Genomic DNA, 16681 nt, shown 5'->3' with positions numbered 1-16681 from the left:
TAACTTAACCAATCTTTCATATAGAATATCTCAAGGTCAAGTTTATTCATATGTCCCAAACTGGGCACTACATAACAACAGACATATGTATACATTATCACAAGATACAGATGTTACATTAAATATAAAGTGCAACCAGGGCTAAAGTGCACCGAGTGTAACTACATCTACCTCCTCCTGCTTCCCTTGTTGACGGCTCGGATGGAGGTAGGTATGAATGAGAATTTGTACCTGTTGGTTTTAGTAACAGGGGTCTTTAACCATTGGCCGGATGGCAGGGATTCATATTCCCGGTATAGGGGGCTCAAGGGGGGAAAGTCTGAAAGAGATTGTATCAAATCCATACAGCAACTATTAAATACTTGCACAAATGTAAGAAAAGAGTAAGCTATGCTTTGCACTGTCTAGCCTTATAGGCACCTTTTTCCACCGGTTGGGAACCGGTTCAGTTCAGAACCAGTCCATGAGCCAGACCTCCAAAATTGGAACGTTTATGAATTGAGTGGGCAAAACCATACCTATAATAAATTGTTTATAGGATCAATATAAGTAAATTAATATATTATAACCCTTCCACAGGAATAGCTTTTTCATATTTATCACACATTTTGTAAATTTTCACCTACAGTAGGCCTACAGTGTAGGGCAGGCCCTACACGTATGGAGCTCCGTATATACGTGATAGGTGAATAGGTAAAAATGTAATTAATAGTTGAATAAGGATTTATTGTATTACACATTTTCTGAAATTGTACATTTAAATATGCAAATTAGGTAATTGAAGGAAGCAAAACAGACAAAGAATATCAATGTCATTTATTCACTGACTCAAACACACATATTCTGTCATTCAGTGGTTCTAATAATAGGTCCCACTGACCCCCCCTCGCAATCATAATATGACAATTATAGTCCATCTCCAATAAATAAAAACACACACACACACACACACACACACACACACACACACACACATGCACACTCTTCTCTCATTCATCTGTCCACTCATCGTCCTCTTGTTCTGCTCTTATCTCGCTCCTCTCAGGCATGCGTCCTTCTCATCTGCATGCTCTAATGTTGGCCAGCCACTAAAACAGAGACAACACAGGCACGAAGCCACTAGCATAACAGAGAGGTTGGAGGTGGCAGATTTTTGTTTTTCCACTATGAGCTGTTGAGACGAATAACAGCCTTTGCTGTCCTGACCCCTGTCCATAATTTATACATTATGGATAATTAGTATGGATTTAGACTGTTATTCGTCTCAACTGCTCCTACTTTTGGTAAAATGAGGGGAGAAGGTATACAGAAATACAGAGAAGAAGGTGAACACTGTGTACCGCAGGGTTATTGTTCAACTCTGCTCCAGGATGTTCACTCACTGTGTACGCATTATGCAACGCACACTAACCCCTATCTACGCTACAAAGATAAACACTTAGGCTAAATTGAAGAATAACAACAGTAGGCCTAATGGGCATATAGCGATTCTTTTGATTGATTGAAATATTTATTAACAGTTTGCAGAAATACAGTACATTTCAAGCACAAACTCAATACAAAGACTGTTAACTGTGAGTGGACGACCCAATAAAGCATTACACTTACAAGAGGGTCCACCTTGTTCAATTCATCAAAACATACAGACAAAATAGACACTTCTATATAGCCACAGAACAGAACAGGAATTCATCATAAAGGAGGGGGGGGATTCCAATTTTACAGGGGCCAGTTTCGAATTGCAGCCGTCCGTAGGTGCCCTTTGAGAGCGGTTTTGAAGGAGTCAAGGGATTCGCATGTCTTAATGACTGTTGGTAGGGCGTTCCACATTTTGGTGGCATAGGAGCGAAAATAATTTAGTCAATAGTTTGTGCCGAATCTGGGTTGTACATGGTTTGATATTTAGACAGATACATGGGTATCTTGGTAGTGTATCGAATCTTGTGGACCAGACCCATTGCATTGCGTCGTCGACCCTAAGCCATTCCAGCCTGTCAAAGTGGGCAGGGGTGAGGTGGGTTCGGGGCGTTCGGCCAGTTTGTTTTGGGAGGTCTGGAGCCTTGTTTTAAGGGCCTTTGAGGTGCTGTGGTACCAAGAGGTGCATGCATAGTCGAAGAAACCTTGTACGAGGGCTCCTGTTAAGGTCTTCAAGGTGTTTTTGTTGAACAGATCCTGTAACGAATCTTGTTCTTTGATTGACTTTTTTGATTCCGTTGGTGGCCATTTTATCACCGGAAAGATTAGCCTCCAGGATGGAATCTAGGTAGGTAATTTCATCTTTTCGTGTGATAATATTGTCATCCACTCTAACCAAGAAGCCATCTGTCTTGCTGCATGAGATTACTATTTGATCCGAAGAGAATGGATTCAGTTTTTCCCAGGTGTAAGGATAGTTTGTTATTATCAGCATGATGATTATAACACTAAGAGTATAAGTTAAGCCCTGTATTGATCCTGCAAGGTCAATTCAGTTGCCAGAGGTAGCACTGCAGTTTTTAGACACAGACAGTTACAGTGCAAGAGATCAAGATACTGTAGATACAGTATAGGTCAAATAAAAACATCACACACAAAATAAACACCACACTTGGGCCACACACTGCACAAAGGCCCACACTTGTCACTTGGGGATAGCTGGACTCAGGTGTTGTTGGCTTGAAGGGGTAAGTAAGTAAGTAAGTAATGAACAATGGTATACAACAGCAGGGTACAGCCTCAACAAAGCTTGCATTATATGCAGGACAACAGAAATAAGAATACACGTAACCTTGTCAGATAGCGTCAGACTCATACAGTAATGACCTCAACCATAAAGAAAAACCTACAGGGCTGCCTCGCTTAGTCAGTTGGTTCAGTGCACAAACACAAGCACAGCTAGCAGAACGAAAACACATTGGGCTTTTCTAGGACCAGTTACAAATTGCAGACATGGGCGCTTTTATGGCGGGTTTTGAGTTACACTTCTTGACGTTTGGTGGCATAGCAGTGGAACTTATTTGACCCCATGTTTGTGCCAAATCTGAAAAGATTTCATATGTGAGAAACAGCAATACTGTATGTGATTTGGTTCGTATAGGTCTCTGGCTGTATCAGATGAGATGTCAGCTCAGTTTAACTACATGTCTGCTGTTTGTTTTGTCCCTCACGTGACATAAAACACATGTTTTACAGGTGGACATATACTACCCCTGTTATCTAGTGGAAAAAGTAAAGAAAAAAAACATTCCCACAGAGGAAAGTCTGTGTGTGTGTGTGTGTGTGTGTGTGTGTGTGTGTGTGTGTGTGTGTGTGTGTGTGTGCTTCTCTGCACGTGTGTGTCTGAACGTGACAGACTGAGACAGCTGATATAATACATAACCCACCACTAATACCCTCCATAATGCCTCCATGGTTAAACCAAGCTTTCCAAGAAAACATGTGTATAAAGATTGTACGGTATGATAAAGCGGTATTATTCCCTGCCCTGCATGGGGGAGAATTCAGCTATCATAGCAGCAATACAGTAAAGACTAGTAGTAACATTGTTACATAATTTTGCAGTGGGCCCCCTTGAACCACGTGTCACCAAAAATACAAACGGTGGGGGTGGGGGTCCACTTTGAGAACTACTGGTCTCTATGCATCTTCTAAAACCGTTTCGTTTACATGTTTGTTTGATTAAAAATAAATGTTATTGTTTATTATATTATCTTTATGTAAAGCACTGTTTTTAAAGGTGCTTTATAGTTATTACTATTACTATTTTTAAATGAATTAATTAATTCAAAGTAGATGGTCGATATATTCCCATATAGCATTATTAATATAGATAATATCTTTATCTGCATATTCCGCATAGACGACAATTCCCAGAGAGCAGTGCGGGGGCTCTTCCTGTCATCAACAGCCAATCATTTTCCTCTGGCGTGACGTCCCAGCGCACTGATTGGATGCTTTGTTGTTTTCCCCCAAGATGCACTGCGACGGAATTTAATTCGAGTGGGCCAATCAGAGGGCGCCGTCACAAGCGAAGCAGCAATTTAAACTTTTAAACTGCTGCAGTGCTGTTTTCACAAGAACAGCAGAGAGTGGAGAGAGAGAGAGAGGCATTCCAGTTTGTCGTCAGTGTGCTTTTAGTTTGTTTGTTGACGCGAATATTATTATTTTTACAGACTGCAATACTTTTATACATTTAAACAAAAAGGTTTTGGCGTCGGTTTAGTTCGGGTTTGTTGTTTTGATCGAAGGACTGGACTGCACGCAACAAGAAGAGAGAGAAGCCCGTTGGCTAGCATTCAACACAACGTTTGTCGAGGCAACGGTTGTTTTGGGGTCTTTTCGAATTTACTAAAACTACCGAAGATTTTGTCGTGGTTCTACTACTTAAACTACCGAATAACTTTTAAAACAGCAACAACAATGTCTGCGGGCGTTGCGAAGCCGGCCTATGTCGACCCCAAGTCCTCCGTACCCTCCACCCTGAAGGAGATCCCAGACGTGCTGGTCGACCCGCGGACCAAGAAGAAGTACACCCGGGGCCGGTTCCTGGGCAAGGGGGGCTTCGCCAAGTGCTACGAGATCACGGACATGGAGACCGGCAAGGTGTTCGCCGGCAAGATCGTGGCTAAGTCCATGATCATGAAGCAGCACCAGAGAGAGAAGATGACCTCGGAGATCGCCATTCACAAGAGCCTCGACAACCCGCACATCGTGGGCTTCCACGGCTTCTTCGAGGACGATGACTTCGTGTTCGTCGTCTTGGAAATCTGCAGACGGAGAGTATGTATAGAGTGGTTTTGTTTATTATAGTCTTTGTCTATAGCCTTCGCTCAAGACTATGAAGTGTGAATCATGGGTGTATTTGAGATACAATAAAAATGTGAAAATCGATAAAAGAAAATACTGTAATACAAGTATGCTACTCTTGATCCAAGGCTAATTTGTTTACATGTACATGTTTACATTAATGTCTACCGTAATCGCCCTTCTAGAAGATTTCCCCCTATGGTCTTTAGTAGCCCAAACATTTAGATTCTCAAATGTTTGGGCTAGGTCTTTAGGCTATAAAGTGTTTTACAGCCATTGCAATGCATTTGTCACAGCGACGGTTTGCCTGTTGTCCTGCTTGTCTACCGTACCAGTCATTTCCTATAGGCTCATGGTTTGTAATTGTTTTGTATGTTAATCAATCTAGCCCAGTCGTTCTGAATCTGAAAAGATTGTGTGCATTCAAAGATATTCAAGATTTTTTTTAATTTTTAATATTCTCCATATGCAGACCGTGGCCATCTTACCATATAAGTTAATGGCTCATAAAAATCCACTGCTTACATGTTATGAGCTACTTAGTGTCCTTGCAGGTGATTCTTTTTCTAAGTTCTGGAGTTTGGAAGTCCTAGTTAGATATCACTCAACTGCCCTGTACGTGTACCACCTGTTTTGAATTAGCACATAAGAGGCAGCAGCCAGGACATTGCTTTACTGAAAACGAGTGCTTCCAAACTGATGGAGACATGGCTTCATAAATAATGTTTGTTATGACCTGGTCCAACCGCTCCATTCACTGCCATGTATTCATGGCGCAGCCCAGTCACATGACCACTTCTCTTCCTTCTCAAAGCTATCTTGATTTAGTCTAGGAAATAAGTGAGCCCAGTGTCCAGGACAGCATGGAGCCCATGGACACTTTGAAATACCGTACTGTCTAAATATTGTCTCCCAAACATTCAAATAAGATCTGGTTGCAAAAGGGGTGAAGTGGCCCTCCTTTAACAAATCAAATTTCATTGTGATTTTTATTGGGTCTGTAAATCAAACTATAACAATGCCAACATTGTGTTCTATCTCAGTCTCTGCTGGAACTACACAAGCGCCGAAAGGCAGTGACTGAACCAGAGGCGCGTTACTTCATGACGCAGCTGCTGAACGGCTGCCGGTATCTCCACAACAACAGAGTCATCCATAGAGATCTAAAACTGGGAAATATCTTCCTCAGCGACGACATGATGGTCAAAATAGGTAAGTTATTTGCATGCTGTGACACATCCAGTGCCACATGCTACGCAACACAATGTACTGCTCTCCCATATTTTGTTTAAATGACAAGAACAAGTAACATTTCGCCCAATGCAAGGGGCTGCATAATGTTGCTGAAGCCCTTGTATGGGTGAAACGTTCATGTTTGTTAAAATATGGGAGAGCAGTATTCTCATGTGCACTATGTGGATATTCTTTGCACTGACTAGAATCTTTGGTCCTGTGGGATGTGCTTATCCTATTTTCTTTTTTCCATAATGACACAATCACAACAAACCTGTTTGTCCACTAACAGGCACACGCACTCCTCAACTCGCAAAAGTTGTAATCATTTGAATGACACAAGTCAGAAAATAATGAATCTTTATCTCGCTCCACAAGGGGACTTTGGCCTTGCAACTAAGATCGAGTACGATGGCGAGAGGAAGAAGACCTTGTGTGGAACACCCAACTACATAGCCCCTGAAGTGCTTTGCAAGAAGGGCCACAGCTTCGAGGTGGACGTCTGGTCACTTGGGTGCATCCTGTACGTTCAATGTTTAGTTGCATTTTTCCTTGTCATTAAATGCTATTGGAATATAATGGAAATATTGTAGATCACCAAGCAGACAAGCACATATGGAACCCCTTTCAGGGAACGGCAATAAAAAGAATAGAATAAAAATATTGAATATGTATGTATATTAAAAAACCTGTGTCGTGCACTGCATCATTTCATCTGCAGAAAGTGAAACTGGTTTCCTTTTGATGCTTACAAAGTAATGTTGACATTGTCACAATCAGGTTATTGACCGACCCCTCATTCCTCCTTTCTTCTTCCCAGATACACTCTGTTGGTGGGTAAGCCTCCATTTGAGACGTCCTGTCTGAAGGAGACATACACCCGGATCAAGAAGAACAGCTATACCATCCCCTGGGTAAGTTGACACCCCACGGATTAAAGATATTTTGGAGCTTTTCTAACTTTGTGGATAGTACACAGTAGAGACGGTCACGCAGGAAAGGTCATGGGGATCGTGAATCAAACCGGCAAGCTGCGACTTACTGCATTACAGCCTATATTGGCACAATTAAACTCATTCAACATTGCCCATGTTGTTTTAAAGTCTTATACCTTTCAATCTGGGAGCTAGTTGCTACCTCTGTGGCTCATTAGTTGTTGCTAAACATCTAGCATTTTTTTTGAGGGGCTAGTGCCCGCTTTGTCCGTTTGTGTGAACACATACACAATGATTTGATTGGCTGATCACCCCATAGCGATGATTTGATTTGGCTGAGCAAAGTACATATTGAGAGATTTAAAAAGTGAGCGCTGAAAAGTGAAGACACAAAGTGATTGGCCGGAATTGAGCACGGAATGTAATGTCTTCTTTTTATTATTATTATTTTTTTAATTTGAAGGTTTTCAAAAGGTTAGGTTTTTAGAAGGCGTTTTTAGAATGGGTTAAACCTGTACCTCCAGCATTTCCTCAATTTTATTTTCTGTGTGATCACCCTTGCTCTGCTCCGTCCTCACCTGTAACTCTCACTTCCTCTGCAGAACGTCAACCCATTAGCGGCCTCGCTCATCAAGCGGATGCTGCACGCGGATCCCGCCCAGAGGCCCACCATTGCACAGCTGCAGACAGACGAGTTCTTCACCCAGGGTTATGTCCCCACGCACCTGCCCACCACATGCCTCACTTTGCCCCCACGTTTCTCCATCGCCCCTTCCACAGCTGTGGAGATGAGACGGCCACTCACTGCACTAAACAACAAAGGTATCCCCCCCCCCCCCCCCCCCTCAACGGTAGAAACTGTACTACACAATGCATCATGAAACGTACTAGAGGCAGCCATTGATCATGACCATCTTTTCTTATTTTTCCAGGAGGATCAGAATTTAAGCTGGAGGCGAAAGATGAGCCTGCAGTAAGGTGAGACATTTACAACGGCATACATTTAGGCTAGGTTTCTGCCTGACCACAATGATATATTGAGAGGTTTCTCCTCTGGTTCTTGGACAGCGTCCAGACCAGTACAGATTAATTGAGTTCTGGTTCTGTATTCACAGGGAGGTTGCGGGCAGGGATGCACCAGAGGGACCAGACTGCAACCTGTCGGACATGTTACAGCAGCTCAACACTTTTCTTGCAAAAAAGCCATCGGAGAGGTCACTCATACGCGAAGGTCAGAGCAAACACTTTGTAAAGTCCTCTCAAATGTCTGTTCAGATGTCACCCCAAGCTACACATGGCCTCTTGGCTGATCACTGCACTTGATATGATGATAACCTTGTAAATGCTGACCAATGACTAGAAAGAAAGTATATTTACCCTAGTACTGTTTGAGGTATATTATTTCCAGTCAAATACTGAACTATTGCTATTATCTTAAAATTTGAGTTGGGGTGAATCAAAGTTTGGTGTGACTGCACCCTTACAAGTTACTTTTATTGTAATGTATAAAAAGAAAAGACACTTAAAGCCCTCGTTTATACTTTGTCTATTTTTAATAGCTCAATGCTGATGTGTTGTGGGCTTGTATATTGGAACAATTTATTTTTGTATTTGTCGAACATTTTGAATGCAGGTCTTTTTGCGAACCAGTGAGCACTTACTATGAGACCTAGCAGATCATGTCTGTCTGTGTGTCTGTCCCGCTATCCAAATATGGAGTGTGTTGCATCAGCAATCACTCAGCTCCATATATGGGCACAAAAGCGGCCAGGTCCACTCAGCTCCATATATGGGCACAAAAGGGGCCAGGTCCACATATACAGTAACAGCGGGACAGACACACAGACAGACAGACATGATCTGCAGGGTCTCAGCTGCGTTCGCTTCCCGCGTTTGCGCGTCTTACTGGTACTTAGTAGCAATTGTGATATACATTTCTTTTTTTACTGAAGCCACCTGACGCTGACAATCATTCTGTTTGTGCACTTTCAGAAGAGGCAGAAGACCCTGCATGTATCCCCATCTTCTGGATCAGCAAATGGGTGGACTACTCTGATAAATACGGTCTAGGTAAGACACACACAATTTCTAAATCTTGTATTCTGCTTCCAAATCACGCATGTATATTAATAAAACCTCTTGAAACAGAATTCTTATGTGATTGTTTGCAGGGGTAGAACTAGTCGCAGTACTGAAATAATGTGCATTTTTCTATATAGACTTGCCTTATGTCATTTCTTCTTTGCGTAGTAAAGCTGTATGGATCGTGTATTCAGTATTTCTGTTGCGTGTTCCAGGCTACCAGCTGTGTGACAACAGTGTTGGTGTGCTCTTCAACGACTACACCCGGTTGATGATGTACACTGATGGAGAAAGCCTGCAGTACATTGACAAAGCCAATGCAGAGAGCTACATCAGTGTACGCTCCTACCCTTCCGCGCTCACCAAGAAGGTCAGTGGTTCTCTAACTTAAAAAATAAATAAACATTCAAGATGTTACTAACTCTGCTATTGGTGGGTATGGAGCTAAAAACTGGGAGCCAGATGTCTTGAAAGGTTTGTGAAAATGTGGGATCCATGGCTAGTTTTGTTCCCATGATCTGGCTTGACAGTTGACCAGGATCAAAAACTGTAGGTGTTAAGATATACTATTCTGGTCTACCACTGTCTGGCAGTTGGAAAGGATTTCACTTATCTGCCCAGTGTGGTATTTCCACCATGCTTGGAACAACTTTTATACATGAGATCTCATGTTAACCCTATCTGATCTATCTTGACGTATTCATTCAGTGGTGAGCATTACAGCATTATCCACGGAGGTCTTGACTCTTTAGACTTTTTTTTCCTTTTTTTTTTTTGCTCACTGCTTCCTCTTTTTTAATGTTAATCCTTATCACTTAATTGACCCAGATTGTTTTATCGCCTCTCTTGCAGATAACGTTGCTCAAGTACTTCCGTAGCTACATGAGCGAGCACCTTCTCAAGGCTGGTGCCAACATGGCACGTAGAGACGGTGACGAGCTGGCGCGCCTGCCCTACCTCTCCCACTGGTTCAGGACCAAGAGTGCCATCGTGCTGCACCTGTCCAACGGCACAGTCCAGATTAACTTCTTCCAGGTTGGTAAACGTCACTGCATCCGAAGGGTAATGGGGGACCGCATGTAAATCCGACAGGCGCACAGGAGCAGGAGCATTAGTTCGACATGCGTCCGCATGTCGAACTAATGCTCCTGCTCCCGTGCGCCTGCTCCCGTGCTTGCGGTTGGGGTTCGAGGTGGGTTGTCGTTTGTCGGACCAATGACTACGGTAGTCTTAACGTACTGCACCCAAGAGTAATGGCAGACCGACAACATGCAGATCGGTCCATGTGCTGCCTCCACAGTGCTTAAGCGTTGATAGTTGGGGCATAGGCATAGGTGATATGACTTTATGTCACTGACAAATATTTCAAACTCTTATCTTGATTAACAATTGCACGCTTTTTTTTTTAATGGTCGAATTGGCCGGATCTACAGGTCAAACTAGCAGTTCAGAAGCATCTTCCATAAAACCCCACTCTAAAATATTTCATAATGTATATATTTCAACCTGCAATTTCTTCAACTGGAATTAGAACGACCGCAAGAACATACCCGTGTAGAATGATATTATCTAAACCTCATAATTCCACATATATGCTTAGGAAACAACGCTGTTGTGAGTCGGCTCCTTTACACGCTCCATCACAAATGAACACTCAGGATTGCACGTGGCGTAACGAAGGACATTGTTTTCATCTCCTCCAGGACCACGCCAAGCTGATCCTATGCCCCCTGATGGGTGCCGTGACATATATCGATGAGAAGCGAGTCTTCCGCACCTTCAAGCTGTCCTTGCTGGAGGAGTTTGGCTGCTGCAAGGAGCTGGCTACCAGGATGCGCTATGCCAAGACGATGGTGGAGAAGCTGCTCAGCTCCAAGTACACTGCAGCACAATCGTAAAGAATCTGAAGCCACTTTGGGGTTATATTTTTTGAGTTCGTTTTGTTTCTATGTTTAACTTTGAAATGTGTTTTAAATTTTGTATTAATGTCTCCTTTTGAATAAAGAGAATTTGAGCAATATAAAATAACTGGTGGTTTGTTTAGGCATGATTTAATCAAGAAAGTTATGTAATTTGTAATGCATCTGCTGGCTAGATCTGGTGTGCTGTGGAAACAAACGATAGCTGTGCATGTTTTAGTGTGGTCATCCAGACTTGAGGCAGTCAAGCATCTGTACTGTAGTACAGCAATTCTCAGCTGGTGGGCCATGGGCTTACACAGAAATTACTGTTGTAGCTTAATTAAATGTTGTTTTTTAGCAAGCATAAGTTCAAATAGTGATTTGCACAGTGCTGGTCAGTTGACTGGGGCCCAAAGCACTGAAAAGCTTCCAATTTCAGTCTAGGGAAGAACAAAAAAAGATTGAGGGCTCATACAAAGCTGTTAAGCAGAATAATGCCCCCTATTTTATATATCATCTGTCGGGTGGAAACTATATATATATATATATATATATATATATATATATATATTATTTTTTTGGATAATTGCAAAGTACCAGATCGATGAGCTCAAAACGCCTGCTATGTTTCGACCTTGAAAAAACAATCTAATATGATTGGGTGCTGGTGATTTTTGACACACCCAGGTGGGAAAAGGTTCAAGAGTGAAAGTACAGACGGGTCCGAAACTCTAATGATTACTGTTTAAGAAACTTGCAGGTTAATTTACCCCAGAATATTCAAGCACCGCCAGGTATATCAAGAATTATTTTGTGAGGGTTACGCTAAATGCTCATCTTTTCCATTGCACTGTGCCGTTCCCCTTTTGGAATGATCATTTGTGTACAAAAACTAGAACCCAGTTATCACTGTTTTTAACATATCTGCCAAATATTTGTATAGGGTCTTCCTGACCAGTGCCTTGTTGAGAATTCCTGATCGGTGCCTTCAATGAAACTGAATGCTCTGACTGGTAGGGCTGAATTTCTTATTACAGATTATATCTTGAAATAAAAGTGACCAGATAATTCAGTGACACCAAGTTGGTGTATACAAAATGTTTTACTCTTGTCTTGTGTGCACTGCACAAGATTTAACAGCCGTGAACCGCAGCCTTTGGCTCCTCCTACCGGAGACAGCCAGCCATTACAGATCCTGTACTGTACCAGTAGGATTTACAGGTATTGTCTAACTCTAATATAACTTAAGCCATTAACCATACAAAAAGTTTCCAATGTGTTACATATTGCAGACAGTCAACGGCCTACCGAGCATTTTATACAAATAATTATTTGCATCGGTTTGAATTAAATTGGCCTATTTCTGTAAAAAAAAGAAAGAAAAGAAAGTAGGCTGAACGAGAATATGCAACATGCGTTTTCTTTTTTTACCTACCAACAATTCGCAAATACAATTTCAAATACATAATAGATCAACTTTCTTGAACAGTAGTCTTTTAAATGTATTATATTAAATACACTTACAATTTAATTACAGAAGAGGTGAAGTACAGTCAAAAGAGCATTATGCTTTACTGCAAATTGGTTCAATTAAATTCAATTGGTTGACACGCGGTCAGGTTGACAACGTGGTCATAATTCAAACACCGGAACAGAAGCACTTGAAGCAGCATTGTGTCCTACTGTCCTTTCACCATCACCATGCATCACAGGTAGGTTAAGATGTATACAATCAGCTAAACAAGTTCTGGCAAGATCTGGGTATCCATTTCGTCGATTTTCTCAAAACATAAATAGCCTAATGCCCTAATGTGTTTACAATGATTGATGAGGAAGCAATTGAGGTTTCCGTGAATCCAGTGATTATTTTAAACAAAATGTGCCATGGTAGTTAACGTTTTTTCGATCTCATGGTGGTGCTTGTGTTTACTGAATTCATACACCACCATAGGCCTACAGGAAAAATAGATCAATGATCTGACGTGATCTATCAGTGGGGGGAAAAAGCCGAAAGAAAAACATTTCTAGGCATGTGTTTTGAAATTGATGTATGACTCAGTATCCTTATATCCACTGTCTGTAGGCCTACTCCCTAGTGTTGATTCATTGCACCAAAGCCCCAAGGATAAACTACTAAATTGGATTGGAATGGTAGGCCTGCTGTAGGTACAGTTTAATATTGTGTAATGCAGGGGTCTTCAATGTGTCTGTGAGCCCAATGAACCCTTAGCTGAACACACACACACACACACACACACACACACACACACACACACACACACACACACACACACACACACAGTATACAATTGTGTTGCAGATTAAACTCATTCCATAGATGGCATATGGACTTGTTTGACAGTATTGTTTGCCAATTCATGCCAAGGACCCCATACAAGATAGCCGTATAAGTATATTAATGGTTAAAGTGGTAACTGTCAGATTATGATATATATAATTTAGCTGGGAGACCCCTGGAACCCACTCAAGGACCCCACCACTTGGAGAACCCCCCCCCCCCCCTTTACAGATAATTGTATGAGTGAGTTCTGGTCCTATATATTCACAGGGAGGTTGCCAATCTGACTGCTGTGCAGTGGTGGAAAAAGTACAAAAATATTTTACTTAAGTAGAAGTACTGATTCTCTACTTGAAAATTACTTAAGTAAAAGTACAAAGTACCCATTAAGAAAGTTACTTAAGTAAAAGTATAAAAGTACCTCAAATTAAATGTACTTAAGTACAAAAAGTACCCGGTGTAAAAATGTACTTAAGTATAAAAGTAAAAATTACAAAGTACAAGTAAAAAGTACAAGTAAAAAGTACAACATGCTTTTCAAAATGCCTACAAAGAAATGAAGTCCAAAAGTGGCTTTATTCCAACACTCGTCTCGAAACTGGCCATTCATTATCAATGGGATTTAATGTTTGTGTTGGGATAAACACTAGAAACTAAACTGGCCACTCATTATCATTACAAACATTACAAACAACTCAGGGTGCAAGCAAGCTCACACAAAAATATATTTCAGATTTAGGGGAGAATGGGGAGAGCCATTGCAATTTGCAAAACAGACATTATAATTGCTTAAAATTCACGCATTATAATTAGCCCTTCACTAATTAAGCCCCACCCACTCCACTTTGCAGGGCAAACTGTCTCCCATTGAGATGCATGTAAAATGATTTCTCCATAAAAATAATCGATCATTTCATTAGCAAGAGCTTGAAAATGTCTTCTAAATAGAGTAAAAAAAAGCCTACAGTATAGGCTATAGGCCTATGCACAAATGTGGATTTCATTATTGGGGGATAAAGTTGAAACCGATATCAACTTTAACGACCATCCCGTTCGACAGACGTTTACATGCAATGCACGGTAAAGACGGCCTACAGTGATTATTATTGCAATCACCTGGATGGGTGAGTCGTGTAACGTTCCTGACGTTAAGATGTGTATGTGAGTGAGTCCCATACACATGCGCTGCATCTGCTGCTATTGCAGTTCTGTTTTCGTCACATAATGTGACGAAAACAGAACTGCAATAACCAGCAGATGCAGCGCACGTCAGACACACACACACACACACACACACACACACACAGCGCGGCTCGCTGTTATTTATTCACCGCACCAGAGAGAGAGAGAGAGAGAGAGAGAGAGACGGGCGCTTCTTGTCCAGCTTTTTCAACGCACCGCACCACCATGCGTCTGTGTGAATGTGAACGAATGAGTGAGGCGATGACTTTATAAACTTTATGTGGAAAATGCGGAGATTGCGCATATTTCGCGTGGAAATGTGTAGCGAGTAACGAAAGGTGTCCAATTTTAATGTAGCGGATAAAAAGTACGATTTTTGACTTGTAAATGTAACGAAGTAAAAGTAAAAATACAGAAAAATAAAAATAGTAAATAAAAGTACAAATTCTCAAAACGTGTACTTAAGTACAGTAACGAAGTAATTGTACTTCGTTATTTTCCACCACTGCTGCTGTGTTGCGGCAAATCACTGCTCTTCTTGCAACCGAGCCGTCCGAGAGGCCACTCATACGCCAAGGTGAGAGCAAGCACCCTGCCAATAGGTTTAGGAACAAAATCTACAAATTCCTGTCACATTTTCTTTTAAATCACACTGTCAGAGCTGGACTGGTTATGTGGACTTCATGCTGATGATACTATAACAATAGCCCTGAAACATGACTCATGATTATCATGACGTGAAGTACACGAGCGTCATGTGAACCATGGCTACTGTAACAATAGGCTACTAGTGGTTGTCAAACGTTTGACCACTGTCCATAACCCTGTGAGCGTGTACAAATGGAACCATAAGGGACAGGTCCATTATTTTGGTTCCATTTGTACACTCTCAGAGTTACAAAGCCGTAGGGTCTTTTGGTTCCATTCCATTTTGTACCCTTGCAGAGGAATCGTTAAGGAATCAGACCGTTAGGAGGGAATAGTTCAAGAACCGGAATCATTACATTTTGTCTGGGTTTTAGAACCCCCACCCCGCTACAAATAGTATCATGTCTCATCTGATCACTGATAAAGGGAGGAGAGACAACCACACCCAAAATTGGGCAGGTGCTATAAAGCAATTTTCTTTTATTGCACCTTGGGTGGTGCAATTAAAAAAATCCTACAACTGGAGCCCACAGTGTAGAAGCGTTCTCTTTTAGTTTGAATTTCATCACCAAATATTTTAATTGTAAGAACGCTGTGAATGCTGGTTGTAATTGTGTGTGTGTGTGTGTGTGTGTGTGTGTGTGTGTGTGTGTGTGTGTGTGTGTGTGTGTGTGCACGCACTTTCAGAAGAGGCAGAGGATCCTGCTTGTTTCCCCAAATTCTGGATCAGCAAATGGGTGGACTGCTCTGATAAATACGGCCTAGGTAAGACGCATTCCTGTATACAGTATGACGTAGTTCAATGCTGAATAATTAATTTCACAATGGCTAGTTGTTCAGAAGCTCCCATGCACTGTACGTACAGTACATCTCGAGAACCGTTGGATACATAAAAATACCCTTCTCCATAACTCACGGTGCTTGTCACATTTACTGTAAATACAACATTAACAAGAGGCAATATTAAAAAGAGCAGACAACTATGTGGTGTCCAGGGACTCTCAGGGTTCCTTGAGGAGGTTCCAAATGGACCCTCACAGGTTTGAGAACCAACGGGTAAGAAGGGCTAGTAAAATAAATACATAAAATAAAATAAAACAGTAGTGTAACGTCAACTGAAGCATTCAAAATACAAAATAATTGATTACTGACTGTGAATGTATCATCATGGGAATGGCATAGACTGGCATACTCACCAGTATTGGCACCTTTTCAATCAATATCAGAACAACTACTTGCCCAGATGGTCTTGGGATTTAAACCTGTAACACATGTAAACATGTCTATAGGGGTAAAGAAGGGTGAAATTCTTAAATCTTTTCGTGCACGCTCCATGATTTAGTAGGTAGAGTGAGACCAGCGGAGATCATTTGGTCAATTTAGTCTCCACTGGTCATCAAATTATTGGCTCAGGAATGTGACAAAAAATAAATAAAATCCAAATGTTTGGGGGCTACACTACAGTGCTGCAATAAATAACATGCAATTGCTATGTACGGTTGCCACGTGGCATTTGTTCCTGGGGTGCATACTTAGTTTAGACTAGTCATTGGTTAGACATGGGTTAAGGTTAGGTTTAGGTGTGCTTCCCCATGGGAGGTTAGGTTTGTTCCTTG

At 41.5% G+C, this 16681-nt stretch overlaps 1 protein-coding gene across 1 annotated transcript; it reads left to right on the top strand.

Annotated features, from left to right (window-relative positions):
* The first annotated feature begins 4059 nt into the window (after positions 1-4059).
* On the top strand, positions 4060-11043 carry plk1 (polo-like kinase 1). Its single transcript, XM_080760303.1, has 11 exons — positions 4060-4758; positions 5829-5997; positions 6397-6541; positions 6839-6932; positions 7556-7775; positions 7886-7931; positions 8069-8184; positions 8946-9023; positions 9251-9405; positions 9888-10070; positions 10739-11043. The coding sequence occupies exons 1-11, from the start codon at positions 4399-4401 to the stop codon at positions 10931-10933; spliced, it is 1761 nt and encodes a 586-aa protein (XP_080616429.1). The 5' UTR covers positions 4060-4398; the 3' UTR covers positions 10934-11043.
* Positions 11044-16681: the final 5638 nt, after the last annotated feature.

This window comes from Protomyctophum bolini (assembly GCF_963924005.1).
Source record: "Protomyctophum bolini genome assembly, chromosome: 3".
NCBI classification, from domain to species: Eukaryota; Metazoa; Chordata; class Actinopteri; order Myctophiformes; family Myctophidae; genus Protomyctophum; species Protomyctophum bolini.
This window is presented reverse-complemented; position numbering and strand designations above follow the sequence as displayed.